General features: G+C 37.5%; 1 protein-coding gene across 30 annotated transcripts in view; it reads left to right on the forward strand.

The window, feature by feature from the left end:
• ARPP21 (cAMP regulated phosphoprotein 21) overlaps nt 1–16737 on the forward strand; it is a 154406-nt gene that overhangs the window by 26038 nt on the left and 111631 nt on the right. For 9 of the 30 annotated variants that reach the window (XM_053599466.1, XM_053599473.1, XM_053599477.1 and 6 more), the window contains exons 2-4: nt 12959–13135; nt 14892–15058; nt 15980–16021. In XM_053599466.1, the coding sequence (XP_053455441.1) occupies nt 14930–15058; nt 15980–16021 (171 nt within the window). In that variant the 5' untranslated portion in view covers nt 12959–13135; nt 14892–14929. Of the gene's footprint in view, nt 1–12053; nt 12492–12635; nt 12874–12958; nt 13136–14027; nt 14119–14891; nt 15059–15979; nt 16022–16737 lie in introns of those variants that run through there. The other 21 variants (XM_053599471.1, XM_053599484.1, XR_008381649.1 and 18 more) reach the window with 18 other exon arrangements.

Consider the following 16737-nt stretch of genomic DNA (forward strand, 5'->3'; position numbering starts at 1 on the left):
AGTTTCATAAACAATCCTCTTCTTTGTCTTTACTTTCCTATTTTCTGATTAAATGGATAATTATATTGCAACTGCAAACATGTTTCACAGCGTGATTAACACTGCAAATAGGCATTGAATTCATTTATTATTTTTTAGTCTCCTTGCAATCTTTACATTTACTTTTTCTAAATAAAAAACAGGTTTATTTGAGAACATTTGGAAAGAGTAGACCAGGCGTATGTCCTTAATGACCCACCTAAGTCGCCACTGGCATTACACTGGCATCCTTTTTTATTGATTGACAGGCATGTGGGGCTATTATCCCCACTCATTTCAAAGTATATGTATAAAATCAAAGTCCTGGAACCATTCTTCCAAAATTTGATCTGTACTCTCCCCTTTCCTCAGGTGAAATACACTTCATGCATATGTGACTCAGCTTCCTCCACTCTAAGAAGTTATGTAAGGGTTAATCCTTTTATCCCATATTCTTTAATAAAAATAATGTCAGGCAGAGAGAGTATCCAATAGATGTATTCAAATTGTTTTAAATTTACCCTATTTATATTAGCACTTACTTAGCTTTATTTTTGTGTAAAACCTCAAATTGTACCATAGTAAAACTAGTTTCCTTTCCCAACATGATTTGTGGGAGTGATAATGGTAATGGGAACTTATTATTAGTTTAAGATTGAGACTATGATAGCTTTGCAGTATGATTAGGTGCCATAATCTCATGACTGGTTAAATACATGTATTTTTCCATTCATCAAGTAATTCATCAAACAATACTGAATGTCAGGCACTCTGCTAGGTGTTTCAGTACAATAAAAATAAGGAAAGTTCTTATTTCTATATAATTTATATGAGGGAGGAATAAATAACTTACAGATTTTTCTTGAAGAGTCAGCAGGCAGGTCTTTCCAATACCCCTTAAAATCTGGGCTCCATTTATAGCTTTACTCACTTCTTAATGCCCTTTGCAGAGGTGCTAGATTAAAAGAAGAGAATAAGGCATGTAAGAGTCCTTCCAGTTAATTGAAGGAAAATATAATCTAATCTGAAAGTGGATTACAATGCATGACAACTTCATTTATAATGAAATTTTGCAATGATATTGATACCACGTGTCTCCAAAGTGCAAGTCGTCAATGGAGCAGATATTTTGAGGACAGCATGTATGGTCTTTAACACTTGAACATCACCTAAAGCACTTTCTTCTTAAAAACAGACACAAAAAATTCTAAAAGGGACTTTACCTAACAAATGCAAGCAGTGTAACCTGGTTCTTTGTACCCTCAATGATTCTCCAACAAAATAAATAAAATAAAATAAAATAAAATAAAATAAAGTAAAATAAAATCGAAATTAAGAAAGAAAAGGAATTCTTAAAAAACAAATTTCCTTCTTAGAGGATTGAAAATGTCTCTTTTTCAGAACCATCGTGCTGCTTTTCATTACAAGGTCTCATCTCTGACTTTGCTTTTATCCAGTTTGGGGGAACAGTAAACATAAGTATAAAATGTGCATTTTTGTAGAAGCTTACAAGCAGTTCCTGGGGTATGAATGAGGTAGTTTCTGTACATTTGTTCTTAAGTTGAATTTGTATGTGAGTTGGAACAGGTGCATTTACCTGTTACGTGGAATGGCCTCCATTTACAAGTATGAGATATGCATCAGTCAGATGTTTGTAACTTGGGGGCTATTGCAGTAGCCTTTGTTTGTGAGTTGTACATAAGTCAGATGCTTGTAACTTGGAGACTGCCTATAACTAGTCATAAAATGAAAGAAAACATGGGAGCCTGAAAATCAGAGCATTTTTAGTCTTTGGATGGGCAGCGTTTGTTTTCAGTTGTGCAGTCACCTTAAGTTTAGCACCTTGCTGAGCCTAGTGGGTCATTAGTGGAGCAAATACCTGCTGTATTCTGTGGGCTGGCATGCCATCCTCTCCATGCTATTGCTGGGGCCTCTGCTGTTTAGAGAAATCATGGCCAGACTTGGAAATTGGCATGTGTGGGGATTCCCAAGCCTCATAGCGATGGCCAGTGCTTCCAAAATTAAAAACAGAACCTACCAGGCTATAAGGATACTTTGGGACCACACAGAATTTAAAATACCTGGGATCTACCCTTTGGACATTTGTAAATAACTGAAGTTCAAATTATACAAAGTACATAGACACATATAAATACTTAAAATTAGAATACTGATTAATACTATGGCTAAAAATACTCATTTATGTAAATGTGCTTAGAAGTCTTTGGTACTTATAGATTTTTTTCTTTTGTCATCATGTGGATGACTTTTGAGAAGCAACAGGATCCTATGATGTTTGTTACTTTCTTTATATCTTCTTTTGTTTAGTGAAAATGTGTGATCACTTGAAGAGCAGAATAGATTTTCACATTTACATGGACCATACTGTAAGAAATGCAAGGAAATGCTATTTCTAACATGCTATTTATCTGTAATTACATACAATGCAATTTCTGCTAGGTGCTAGAAAAAAGGAATGAATAACTTATTGTCTTCTTAGTTTTAAATCTATTTGTGAAAATTAAATTTTTTTGCAGCCATCATCATAAATTCCTCCAACTATTCCACATTCTACTTTCACACATTAATTTTGCAGGAGAGTTTTTGACACATGGGCCTCCCTTCTTTCCTTCTTTTCTTTCCCCATTATCATTATGAGCAAAGTAAGCTTGTGATTTCTCCCACTGTGTAACTTTTTTTCTGCATATTTAGGCCTTGGCGTTTTTATTAAGAAGATCATATGCAACAACAACAACAACAAAAATTCCACTTCTGAAAGTGCTTTGATATACATTATGAATTCAACTACTGATTTCTCCTTTCTTATCTACATTTAAAATGTCAAATGTTTCACAAGTAGGCCCACAGCTCAAAAGCTGAGTATTGAATATTAAATAAGATTGATAACCATTTCATGTCCATAATACATCAAATCATAAATTTGATTCTTTGCTGGAAAATTTCACCCTGGCAATTTCCACATCTGTAGCTTGAATGTACCCTCTTGAAAAACTTTAAACAACTGTGTTTTCTTATGTTTCTGTTCTTTTGTGGTATAGCAGATTTCTCAGACCCATTTTCTTCCACTTTGTTGAAGAGAAGCTGCGTCACATGCGATTTTTAAGTAGTTGCACATTAGAGACGTCAAAGTGGGCGTGCTAGCTTCACATCTTCCTCCTTGCAATGTCAGCTTTCATTGGATTCACTAGCAGTTTTCTTCTATTAAACTCTCTGAAAAGGGTACTTCAAGACTATTTTGTCTTCTCATACCAGCCACGTCTACAGCTAATAGCCCCTTCCGGACTCTTAGCTTAGGCAGTATGGAATCCATGAATAAAAGCTTCCATGCCTTCAACTTCATCATCAGTAATCATCAGAGAATTCCTGAACACAACTTAACCCTTTACCTTTACTCCACACACCAACATCTTGCATCACCAGAGTTCAGACAGACTATGTGTCTCTCCTATTTCATCAGTAGTTTCAGGCAGTTCCTTCATGTGGAATGGTTTGAGAATCTGCTTTTTCCTCTTTCTTTAGTTACAAGTAATGCTAGCAGGTTCTAAGTACTCGCAGAGCTTATACCAGCTTTCATTTCTATAACGTCATTAGAATGTATTATACATTTAAAACATGGAGAATTACAAAAGGAAACAACCCTTTTCCTCAATTGTGGCTTCCTAGGATTGAAGAGGGTGGTGGGCAGATTTGTGCAGGGAGCATCCAATCAGTGGGGTCTATTAGGGAGAAGATCCTCACCTGAAAATCCTTTTAGTCTTAAATGCAGCTCCTTGGCTTCTACTTCAAGTAGGAATGATTTGTTTTAAATCAGTGGTTCTCACCTTTCCTAATGCCACAGCCCTTTAATACAGTTCCTGTGGGTTGTGACTCACAAGTTGAGAACCCCTGTTTTAAATGAAGAAGGAAGAGAAGGAGGAGGAGGAGGAGGAGGAGAAGAAATGAGAATGTTCCATAAAATCAGGCTCAGGGCAGGGAGGGGTGACCGCATCAGAGAGAGTGGTCATGTGGTTGCAATTCTAACACTGGACACATTGCAAAAACAAAGATTCTGTTCCACCAACGTGATATAAGTTTCTGGGAAATGTTTTCCTCCCAGGAATGTATTCATTTCTCCTCACAGAAAACTGATGTCCACTGTGATCCTAAGTTGTGTTACACAGCAACTGGAGGATACACTGGGCAGAGGGTTCTCCGTCCATGGAGCTTCAGAGTCTAGTGTTGAAATTCCTCAACTGGAGCATTTCATCACAACGGCTGTATCTAAAGCACGGCCCAAACATAAGCCAAACCCATGATGGCTTAGAAGTTATAAAGACTTGGAGACATTCTTTTTTACATTTGCTTTCATGTGCTGTCCATTTGTTCCACCCAAGTGAGTCCTTTTGTGAAGGCATGTAGCTCCATTTGCTGCCCTGACTGCGTTCCTTGTCTTCCTGGAAAGGAGTCTCATCAGAGGAAACAATTCTGCCATTTCCTCTTCAGCCAGCGAGGTCCTAAATGTGGCCCTTTCCCCTGTAGTGTGCTCATATTCGTTCTTGTTTGGTAGTTTGTTGTTATTCTCTTACATCTACCATTTAAATAGATTTACAGAGATTCGATTCTGATGAGGGGAAATTCCAACATTACTACTCTCCCCCGCAAAAAACAGTGCTAAATGAATTCATTTATTTTATATTTCAAGTGCATCTTATGACTGTAAATCTGAGGACGGTTGGAATTATTTCTTAACTACTTAGGTCTTTCTCCGTCAAATACGTTGATCTCAGTAGCAGCTTTTTGTTTTTATGACTGTGCTTTCAGTGGTGTCAACGTGCACTTTTGTATGACATTGCGTTCGGCAGTGTAGAGAAAGAGGGCTAACCTGACAGCAGGGTAGAAAAGGTCCCAGCACTTAAGAAGAGGCAAAGCAGCCACATATAGTATTATATATATACACACATACCCCACCCCCCATAATACAGACACCACTGCACCTGAACTGGGTGACCCTTCCTCCCCAGGGGAGAGATGACACTTAGGTGGGGATTTTGTGAAGAGTGAGCACTTGGAAGAAGCTTCCTGTAATGACTGACAGGAGGAAGGAGAGACATTGGTTCTACAGTTTCTTCTTGCAGAGAGATATGAGCAAGGCCTAGATGGCTGGCCAGTTTAATTATGATAAGCCATGCATTTGACTGATGCCATCACATTCTCAGAAAAACTCGGAAAGTACTAAAAGCCTGGGTAGATTCAGCAGCATGTACAGCTTTCGTTTAGGAGCTTAGCACTCTCTTTTTATCTTTCATGAGAACATATTTCCCCTTGTCCCTGTTTTCTGTTACTTATGTCATTGAATTACTTTAAGATTGCTTTTCATAATTAGCTTTCCAGAAGACTTTGCAGAAATAGTCTAAGGTGAGCAGGGGTGTCCCTTGTTTATATTCTATGCTTTAGCCCCCTGGGTTGCTCTTTGCTCTGAAATTTCTTTATTAACTTCTCTGGTTATTTTGGTAGCTTTTTCACAGCAAGCACCCTCTCTTTCCTTACTCTAGTATCCTATCCAGAAAGCCACAGTAGATGTCACTCTATAGAGAGACTCAGTACGAATGTTCAGCTGACTTTGAATGGATAGGGCCATTACATCACAGAGCTTAGCCAGATCAAAACCTTCTTCTGATGCACACATCCAGAAGCACATCATGGTTTTGCCCTTGAGTACCTTCCAAATAGCTGGTTAAGTCTAAGGAAAAACTTAATTCTAGCCACATTTGATTTTAATAGGGCTCTGAGTGATTAGATGTCTTGGCTTTTAGGTGGAGGATGAGGAACATAGTGAGGTCACCCAGCGATCACTGCTCAGGATCCAAGTAGAGCTACAAGCTTCTTTTCATTCACTGAGTTGGCAAATTCTACTATGTCTCAGCATTGGGGTTAATACAGAGGTAGACACAATAGTCAAAAATCTCCATGACCCTAGAGCTTACATGATAGTAGGAAGAGAGTGTTTTTTACTACTTGGTTCAAATTTTGAGCTTTGTTAAAGAATGATTCATCTGCATTGCTAAGACCGTGTTGGGGTGGGGAGTGGAAATCCAGTGACTGAAAGAGCCATCAGCCGGCTAACATAACACCAAAGAGATAGGACAAGCAGGCGGCTTGCTGTCTTCCCTGCTGTAGGCTAGCAATGACTAAATGGAGTTGATATGAGGTGAAGATGTAATAATCTATGTAGAAAACGCAGTCCAAAATCATTCCTACAGTAAGCACTCAATAAAAGGTAGTTGTTTGCTCTATTGGTGTGGTTGTTGTATCCTATAGAGAAAGCTTGCTATCAAAGATGTTAACACAAAACTGTAGCCCAGAGCTACTCCATGTAACTAGAAACTCCCTTTGTTCCTGTGTCTCCTGAAATTTCACATGCTATACTTAGGATGGCAGCATGCGTCCCTTTCTGCTAAATCTTTCCCTGCTCTCTCTCCCTCCCTTTTGGAAGTGGTGCACACCTTCTGTAGGATAGCTTTTGCCTTTTTATTTTTGGCATGTGCCCTTGTTTTCCTTTGCTTCTCTGGAATATCCTTTCATTCAATTTGCTGTTGGAGAGGGGGTTGAAGTCATGGGTGGGAGACGAAGTTCCATGTTGATTTCTTTTGATCAGGTTTAATAATGACAATTTTGCTGGTAATCCGAAAAGGCCACGTTAAGGCATGAAATATTCATTTAAGACACCAAATACAAAGTATTGACACAAAGGAAAACAAAGATGTCATAGCTATGGAAAGCTCTTATTTTCTCTAATTTACATATAGAAAAAACCTGACTTTTATGACCATTTCAAAAACCTGACAAAATAGCAACTTATCAATTTTTCTTTGCTTTCATTCATTTTATTTAGATGTCTCTTCTTTTCTCCCTTTCTGTAGAAAGGTTTTAATAACTCGGAGAGACATTTAGCTCCCACTCTGGCACCTAAAGGTGCGTCACAATTATTGTTTCATTGTTGTTGAAACGACAGATGCTTTTTCACTTCTTGTAGGAATGAAAAAGAAAGGACTTTATGTCAGATATGATGATGAGTATTAAAATTAACGTTTCTCCTGCCTTTCTTATAAATATGCCTTTTTTTCTTTGTGAAGTTTTGTAGTTTTGAAGCTTTTATATCAAAGCTGAAAATATGCATGTCATGATAAATCCTTGTTTTATTAAAGAGTATCTCTAATAGAAACAATGGAAAGTAAATACTGGATTATTTTCTTGGCATCCAGATAAAGAGGTAATTTAAAATATTTTATTGAACTGAAATGAAGTGAAGTTAGAATACAAAAATTCCAGCATCTAGAGAGATTAATAATGCTGAAATAAAAGTATCATTTCAGTGGATTGTTGTCCCCCATCCACAGAAATGCTGTTGTGTGATATGAGATCATAGCACAGTAATACTGAGAGCGATGTCTACCATGAGGATGCAACTCAGCAGGATTCCTGAGCGATCTACCTATTTAAGAGCATTTTTTGTTTTAGCAAAGTTATATAATATTGTTAGCCATAAAATCTCAGCCTGTATTATTTAAGCTCCTGGGAAATTTATTTTTCTTAAACTAGGAATGATAAGGCTATGAGATCATGGCCTTCTGCTTAAAGACTAGGGGGACCTCATTTTTAAATGTTACCCTTCTTCTAGCACTAATATAGATTCTAATTAGTAGTTCCACATTAAAAATTCATTATTTCTTTCTGCAAAACCTGGGCACATTTTATCTGGGAATCACACAGTCATGTGATTTCCTGCGTAACCTCTGGCAGAATGGGTATTACGTGTTCTAGGTGTGGAAAGAAGAAATTCTGGCATCTGTGGCATATGGGCCTTCAGTATTTTCAAGAAGAGAGACTGAACATAATGTCCATAAACCCAAATGTGTCCATGTGACTTTGAGGATAAAACCAGGGAAGAAACACATATGTCTTCATCAAAATATATGCTCAGACAGTTTCTGTGCAGAATTTGTGGGCTCACTTGCCAGTGAAAAATAACCTCTGGATCTGTCTTATAATATACTAGGAATTAATCACTCAGAGAAAGTATGTTCCATAATTCTAATAGAACTATCACTATAGGAACATAGGTTATTAACAATAACTCTGACCCCTAGTCAAAATGACTGTGCTTTTGACCCATTTCTTTCACAACATAGTTATGGGTCTCGTCCAAGTCATTGGACTTATATCAGGGGAACCAGCTGATCTCAAGGTTTATTGCAGTTGTGTGGTTCTCTGAGTACTTGTGCATTTTTTTTAAAGTTTGCACTTGGCTGGAATGGTGATAGTACCCTCTGTGTGGATACATCATGCCTAGTTCTCAATAGAGTGATATTGGAAATATAAAGTGGTAAATAGCTTGAGTAGCCTGCATAAGTTATGGAAGTTGAGCCCATTTAAAAATCCTTGGACTAGTCTAAATGGTCGCAGGGCCAAATGAAAACAAGCATCAATGTTGTCAGAGCCTTGGCTTACTTTCCAACATAAAAGCAGGGCTATTGGCTCCATTCTCTAGGACATTGATTTTGGACAAAAATATTCTCCTTATCTGCAGTAAAAAATATACAAAAACTGGGCCAGTAAAGTGACAAAGCTTCAGATCAGTGACCGCCTTCCACCCAGCTCTCTCATGCAGACTGTTGACAGCTTATGTTTTTATGATATCAATACCAATACCAGGTCCAAAGCCAGCTTGGGAGAAACAATGTCTCTTACCCTTTGTTGGTGAGACAACATTGGCAGCCACATGTGCATCAACTCTGGTAGAGGTACAGAGGTTCTCTGAACATTGTGTTTTCCTACCCTACCTAACTTTTTTATTCTTGCAGTGTCTGCATTACGTAGGTACATAACAATGTATCTCACCAAGAGGAAGACTGTTAAAAGATTATAATGATAGCCATTTATTGAGGACATATGAGTAAAGTTCTAACTGGGGAGGGTTATATCCATAGAACTACTGTACACGTTTGTAAAACTAGTGTATGGTGCCCCATGATTGCATTAATGTACACAGCTATGATTTAATAAAAAAAATAAGAGAGAGTGCCAATGTTTTTTCTTGTATAATCATTTTCTGTCTTTGATCTGTATATTGATTTCCTTATTCATATCATATTCAGAAGGAAAAAAGAGGTTTTTGGTTTTTTGCAGTTTTCGGCCAGGGCTAGGTTTGAACCCACCACCCCTGAGATATGGGGCTGGCGTCCTACTCCTTTGAGCCACAGGCGCCACCCAGAAAAAGGAGTTTTTTTAAGTGAGACTATGTTAATTCTCCTGAATATCATGTCATATTATAGAAGCCCATATGATGACTTGTTTTAAGGGTGAAGAAATAAACTACCAGCACAGGGCTTTTATCCTTCTGAGTTTTTTTAATGACATGACACCTTCCTTAGTTTTAAAGGCATTTATGATTATTATAAGGCTATTTTAATGTTAAAAGTTCTGGCATAACTCCCTTCCATTGCTGGGATTCTGCTAAATGTTGATCTAAGGTGTGTTTGTATCCAAGTTGCTATAGTTAAAGGGGAAAAATTGAGATCCTACATATGAGCTACTGTTTGTAAATTGCCAGCCTTTTAGATTAAAGCTTAAGCAAAAATATTAATGTAAAATATTTCTAGTTCCTAAAACTCTAACCTGAAAATTTATTTTCTTAAATTCCCTCCTAGGTTTTTTTTCTCCAAAATGGTTTTCTGGCAATTTTGGCATTTGCAAGGTAGCACAGGAATCATACAGAATGCCTGTACATTAGGTTGTTCAAAGAGAGTCTAATTAAATGGTATACCTAATGATGGACTGATTCTTAAACATGTATTGAAGGATAAAGTGTTCTTTAGAATATTAAATTTATCTGAACATTTCTCGTTGATAATTTTTTGGGTGTTGGGAATATAATATGCTATGGTAATACCATTGCTGCTCCCATTTATGAAGGAATGACATTCCAATGACCTTTTTCTCTATTTGCTTTAAACTTAATCTTATGCTTTCAAAATGTTTTTTAAACTTTAAAAGAACAACTGTTTTGAGAATGGGTTCTATTCTTGGATGGTATGGTGCTGGAATATTTATATATTTTATTGACAAATTGACAAATCACTAATATAAGCCCAGTGTACCAGAAAAAAAGAGAAGAAAATGGATATGGGAGAAATATTTAAATTTTCCAAATAAGTCAATCTTGATTCTTGTTTCATCATGAAATACCTGTACTGATTTGGGATTAGATGAGTCATTCCTGTATTAATTTTTAGTATAAGTATTGTAAGGAAAGTGACTAATAAAGTGACTCTCCCAACTTGCCAATAAAATTCAGCTTTAATTTCCCATTAGGTATCCCCTGGGAACTAAATCACTGCTGGAATCTGAATTAAATTCTAATCTTTCAGTCCCCACGTGGTAGCACAGTGACTAATCTATGCAATGCGCGCACGCACACACAATTAAGATGCTCTCTATCTATTTTGATGGTGGTGATGACAGACAGAATATTTGGTGATTTGGATTGGCCTTCCTCCTCTCTCCCTCTTTCATTCCTACAAACCTGATTGCTACTTTTTTCAACTCTAAAGTAAGCTAAAGAAGTAGAAAACAATATAAATATAGCTTGAGATGGCATGACTCATTTTCTTCATAGTAAGTACCTGACAGCATTCTTGATCACTTCCATATAGCCGGTTTTGCAAACCATTGTCAGATCATGCTAAATACTATCCCCAAACTGTGGTTGAAACATTTTCACTAAATGAACCATAGTAACTTTTGTGCCTTTGTATATAATTTCCTCTTTCTCCTTCCATCCTTCTAAATGGAACAATTAAAATTTAGCCGGAGTATTTATTAACCAAATGTCGAAGAGAAGATATTTTTTAAAAATAGTTTTGGTTATTTGCGAAAATGGAAGAAATTAGAACGGATCAGGATTAAATGGCAGTGGCAGAGAAAGCTGAAGTAGGGTTGATTTTTCTGGCACTGCTTTCTTAGCAAAGAGAACAATTTTAATCAGTTACAAAAATATTTGTGATCCATATGTTCCACTCCGCTCATCCCCATATGCCCATATTCTCTTTTATCTTGGTAGATGATGACTTTGTGATTCAGGCATGCAAGAATAATACCTTGCTGACTTTAGAGCTCAGTTCTATTTCAAAATGTGTCCTGGTAATTACGCACACATATATATCCAGGCTGTTGGCGCTTTGAGTTAGTTATGTGACTATCAGTTTGTTCTTTCCCTCTTCATGGAAAGAATTATATCTTGCATCCTCCTACTGAGGCTGGAATAATGCATCTAAGACTTAGATTTGAAAACTGCATTGCCGTTCACCTGCTGGATTCTATGCCACTGTGCAAGTATGAGGGTCAGACAAAGGAGGCAAAAAGGTTGCAGTGATGTTTGGTACCTTCCTTCTACTTAGAAAAAGGAAAACAGAACCCCAAAAGCATTTGGTAATTCCATCTATCACCAACCTTTATTCTAAAACGTTCTGGATAAGGGGCTTGTTCGTTAAATAGATTCTAATTTTAAGACATAGTGACTTCTGTTTAATATTGAGTATTAATTTATAGTAGCCATGATGGAATGGGTCAAAATTGAAAAAATAGAATTACTGTTGAATAGCAGTTCATTTTTGTCCTAAATGCATGCTTGCTTGTCTATCCACAGCCATATGATTTCGAATAATATAAGAAACATAGTTTAAATCCTAGTTATTCATCTTCATAAAACATGAATAAATCCAGAAACTTTTGACTATTTAAGTGACTGCATTTTGAACAGTTGTTTTCCTCTTGCACAACAAATGGCTTTGTAACCTAATATGTGGTTAATATAGCCACAGTAAAATCCTGTGAGATACCAGCTGCACTCGTTTAAACTTGAGGGGAGGACATAGCAAAGAGGAGAGCGAGCCCCTCCTTAGACTAAATAACTGGGGTGCGGTTAGTGTTTTCATAGACGGGTATTTGATGGAAGGAGTGTGCATGCTATTGGATTCAGCAGGCGTGCAGCAGACTAGACTTACCGGGAGGAGATACAGCTTGATTTTGGCAAATGTTATTAGGAGCCCGTCTCTGTGTTTGCATTCAAGCTGTCTTTGCTGCAGCTCCTGTAGGAGTTGTGAGAAAAAGAAAGTGCACATTATAGCACGCATTGTTTTCAACAGGCTTGAAGTTGGCAAATCTGTTGAATCCCTCTGACAGGGTTTCTTTGCTGTCAAACAGAATGCCCAGCTGGCGGTGGCAATCCTGACGGGGAGGGAGGGGGATGGATAGACTTTGCTCCCCAGGCGGCAAGAATATTAGGAAATTAGGAATTCTTATTCCTCAACTGTAAGGGGAGAGACGAGAGCTCTCTCGGCCATGGCATTATGAAAGTTTTCTCTTTTTTTTTTTTTTTCACTTTTAGGGTGAACTTTTAAATACATTTTAATAAGGTAACTTTCATGAAGAAACAAGTCACAGAAATAGAATTAAAATATATATTAATCTAAAACTTGAGACAAAGGCTTTGCTTTAAAAAAGGAAGCAAGACTTTTTGCTCATAGGTGATCTTCTTGATTCTCACCGAAGCAAACACACAAGCTTGTTTTTTTTTTTTTTTTTTAAATACAAAGTGCGAGATTTCACTAAAAAAGGTTAAAATTGAAGTGAGTAATCTTCGGTGCATAATGCAATTGTTAATTTTAGCTCCTTGCGTGGGTGCCGTTCTGACTTGAACAGCCGGCTGTAGCCTTCATTAGAGAAGAAGCAGGCAGCTTGAGACAGGTGGAGCTGGATCAAGCTGTGAACGTGATTTGCTGGAAGCTGGTCATTAGTGTTAGAAACCCAATCTTATTTATTTTGCCCTTCGCCCTACCATGATTATTGCAATTATTATTATTTACTTTTCATCTTTTTTCAGGTTGACGATGATGTGTCACACTGTGTAAGGGAATCGTATGGAGATGGGCATTCCGAACTGTTAATGGGGACATGGGACTCCAGTTGTCTCTAATCACTTGTGTGGATTTTCCTGGTGTAGAACGACAGAAGCTGGTAGTAAGTCACCAAGAGCTACAGCAGGAATTCTGCGCAAAAGGTAAAGGTCTTGTTTGGCTGTCATCTCATCTGTATTTTACTAATATTATTATTATAGAAATGTGCCTGTTTACATAGAGCAGTGCCCCGAACGTAACCATAGTAGGCAGGGTCTGTATCAGATATTCATTTGGCTTGTAGTTTGGAAAATTAGAGCTCGATTTGTTCACTCTATTTTAAATCTTGTCACGATCTGTTTGTTTTTTTGTTTGTTTGTTTTGTTTTGTTTTTTATTGAAATGCTCTGAAAATGAGTTAGGACAACAGAAGTCCCCTGTCCTCCCCCTACCTAATACATTGAGAGACAAGCTGTCTGCCATTGGGAAACAGGACATTTTATTTTGTTAAGCACATGTCCTGAGTGCCACCGAAATAAAAGAAACCTGTCAAAATACACTGGATGGAATATCCTGATACCTCCCCAAACCTAAAAGGATTGCTCACTTACAGACTTAAACTGCTGTCCTTTCGGAAAACTTTTTCTTTTACATTCCCGCACTCCTCTGCCAAATAAGCCTGTGTATTTAGAAAATATCATTAGATTCCATCTGTTTTGTCATGGTAGATTTTTAGAAAATTTGCAATAAAAATTGCTGTGATTTTGATTTTTCTCATGCTTCCTATTTCCAGTTGGAAATCAAGTTACAGAATTAGTAAATGGTAATTAAACACTCCCAAAGAAACCTATCAGAACACTGATTTGTCCAATAATAATCACAATTATAATGACTGGAAATGGGACAGTCCTTGCTTGGGATGTTTTGTGAATAAACTAACTCTCTAAGCTACAGCGTTTCTTCTTCTTTTTCTTCCTTCTTCCTTCCTTCTTCCTTCTTCTTTTCTCCCTCCTTTCCTTCCTTCTTCTTTTCTTTCTTTCTTTTTTTTTTCTCACAGTTTTAAAAAATCAAGAGGAAGTAAATGCTAAATTATTCATGACCCTGTCTGACAGCACATCAGAAGGGGATGTGTCAGGGATTTTATGGAGGTAGGGAGAAAAAAAATAATAACAGACTTTAACTTGAAAGCCCTTCCAGGGTCTGTACAGTGGTGTATTGTAAGCCTGGGGTAGTGGAGTTCAGTTATGATAGCTTCATTAGAGCTGCCAGGCAAAGACTTCCTTCCATAGGATCCTGCAGCACCAGCAACTGACAGGAGCTTGGAGAGGGCTTACACTTTTAATAATGTAGCTGTCAGTTTGAAGCCTGGAATGTTGACCTTGAAAGGTTTATTGCTGAAATTAGATCCTATATTTATACTGAATTATTACCTCTTCAATTGATTTTTGCTCCTTGTAGAGCATACTATATTCCTTGTAACTAGGGGAAGTCTGTCTATGTTTGAAACCTGCAAATCATTTTTGAGTTACCTTGGAGATGCTGCAGAATATCGATATCACCTCTTGAGTCAGAAGTCGAGGGTCATCTGTTCAAGAGTTGGAGAAATATTGGGACTGGTAGTTGCGTGGGAGTTATATGTCTCCACTTTTGGATTTTTTGATCCATTTTTATGGCAAAGTGCATTCACAGTGTGTGTGCATGTGTGTAGAGAAGGTGTGCACGGGGAGACTGCATCTGCCTCTTGTGTGTGCCTTGGGTATCTGATTTCATCTTGTTTTATTCTCGTTGTGTATAAAATTGGCAAGGGATGGCTAAGTTGCTCATTTGAATTTGAATACCAAAGGAGAAATGTTGTATCTCAAGAATAATAGTTAATGCTTCTCCCTGCACTGACTTTATTTTCTGTATCTTAACTCTCTAGGGCATAAAACCTTGTTGTTTTAATTTGTACCTGAGAGAATGTCTGAGCAAGGAAACCTGAATCCAACGATAGTGGAGGAAGGAGGAACTGAGCAGGAGACGGCCATTCCAGAGAACGGCATTGTGAAATCTGAGAGTCTGGATGAAGAGGAGAAGCTGGAGCTGCAGGTGAGCCTGAAAAGACCCCGATTCTCATAGTGCTGTGTGCACTTCCCTTCCTTTATTTCTAGAATACTTGGAAGATTTTTTTAAGAGTTTGGTGAAATCATTAGGAAATCCATAATGCTTAATTTCTCCTTCAATTGTTAGTCACTTTCCTCTGACTGAACCGTGGTCTCAAATATCTTTTGAAATGAAAAATATCTAAAGAAACTAATTACTGAATTTGCACACAGAATCCCAGTAACAATTTCCAGACACCTCAAGATATATGTGGAGAGCTTCTTCCAAGGCAGCAGTAGGCTAGTAGAGTTCTCACAATTAATTTGTTATTCTATGAAAAACTGAAAGCCTAATTCATGGCAAACTAAGAAAAATCCAAGTCATGCATTCCTTTGACCTTCAAGAGCATGCAAAGGTTCAACTGCTAATAGAAAACAAGCATAAACCCTGGAATTCCCAGCTAACAAGAGGGAACACTGGAATAGGGGGGAAATAGTCAAAATGAGTGAAGAAAATGAACAAGTGTGATTAAATACACTGATTCACAAGAGAAAGAGGTTTGGTAGAGGGAAACAAACTGTACTTACAAGTAGCCTGTGAGTATTAATTTTATTTGAATTAGACTACAAAAGTGTTAACTTTTTATATACCAACAGTAGCAAAGGCAGATAACCACATAATGGCCAAAAGCCTTCAAGGCTGACTTTTCTCCTCTCCAATACTTGCTGTAAGAAGAACTGAAAGTCAAATGTTTTTAAAGCCTAGGGAAAGAGGAATCATCCATGTGGTCATGTCTTGCTATTATTCATTTCTTCAACTCTAGCAATTAGTGACCTTCTCTCTCCCCCCGCAACTTCCTCTCTTTCTCCCCCTCCTGATTGTTGATTTATTGTTTGTTTGATTTTTAATTTTCTTTCTAACAAACAGAGGCGGCTGGAGGCTCAGAATCAAGAGAGAAGAAAATCTAAGGTAGGGTTCTTGAAATTCTAGGTTGACCTGTCATCTTGAATACCAATTGTACATCAAAGTTAAAGGATTTGCCAACCATTCAGATGATTGTGTACAGATACTGTGGTACATCCCAGTTGTACTGGAGCCGTCTGCTTTTAATGGCATCGTGTTCACACATATTGCCCTTATTTGCTTTTTATTTAGAGAATTTAGGATTTGAATAGCTGAAAACGTATATTTTGATCTTGCTCTCACACCTGGGAATTTTACAATGCTCTACAAATCAAAATAGTCACTTTTTTATTTTTACTACTTAAAAATTAGAGCAAATATTTTCATCTCACTAATTGATTTCTGCCTGGAAGTAAACAGGTAATACTGTTTACTATATATTCCTCATCTTTGAGACATCTCAGTCAAAGCCCCTCCATACTTAGTTTTGGTGGAATTTTGTCCTATTTTTCCTCCTGATCCCTTCATGAAATAGCAGCAATCCATTCTTCATGCATTCCAAGTCTGATGGGCACCGCCGGCCTTAAGTGCTTCTTAGCCTCACGCGTTACATCCTCCTTCACTTCTGTCCTTACCAACCCAGAGGACTGATGCTTTGAGTCAGTGTAGCCAACACTCAGCAGCAAGCTTGAAGTTTGGCTTTAAAAATTTCATTTGGGAAAGTTATGTAAACATGGAAGTGACTTGACAGTCTTAGAATGTTTCCTGTTTGTTTTTTCTTT

This window comes from Nycticebus coucang, chromosome 8 (assembly GCF_027406575.1).
Source record: "Nycticebus coucang isolate mNycCou1 chromosome 8, mNycCou1.pri, whole genome shotgun sequence".
Taxonomy (NCBI): Eukaryota; Metazoa; Chordata; class Mammalia; order Primates; family Lorisidae; genus Nycticebus; species Nycticebus coucang.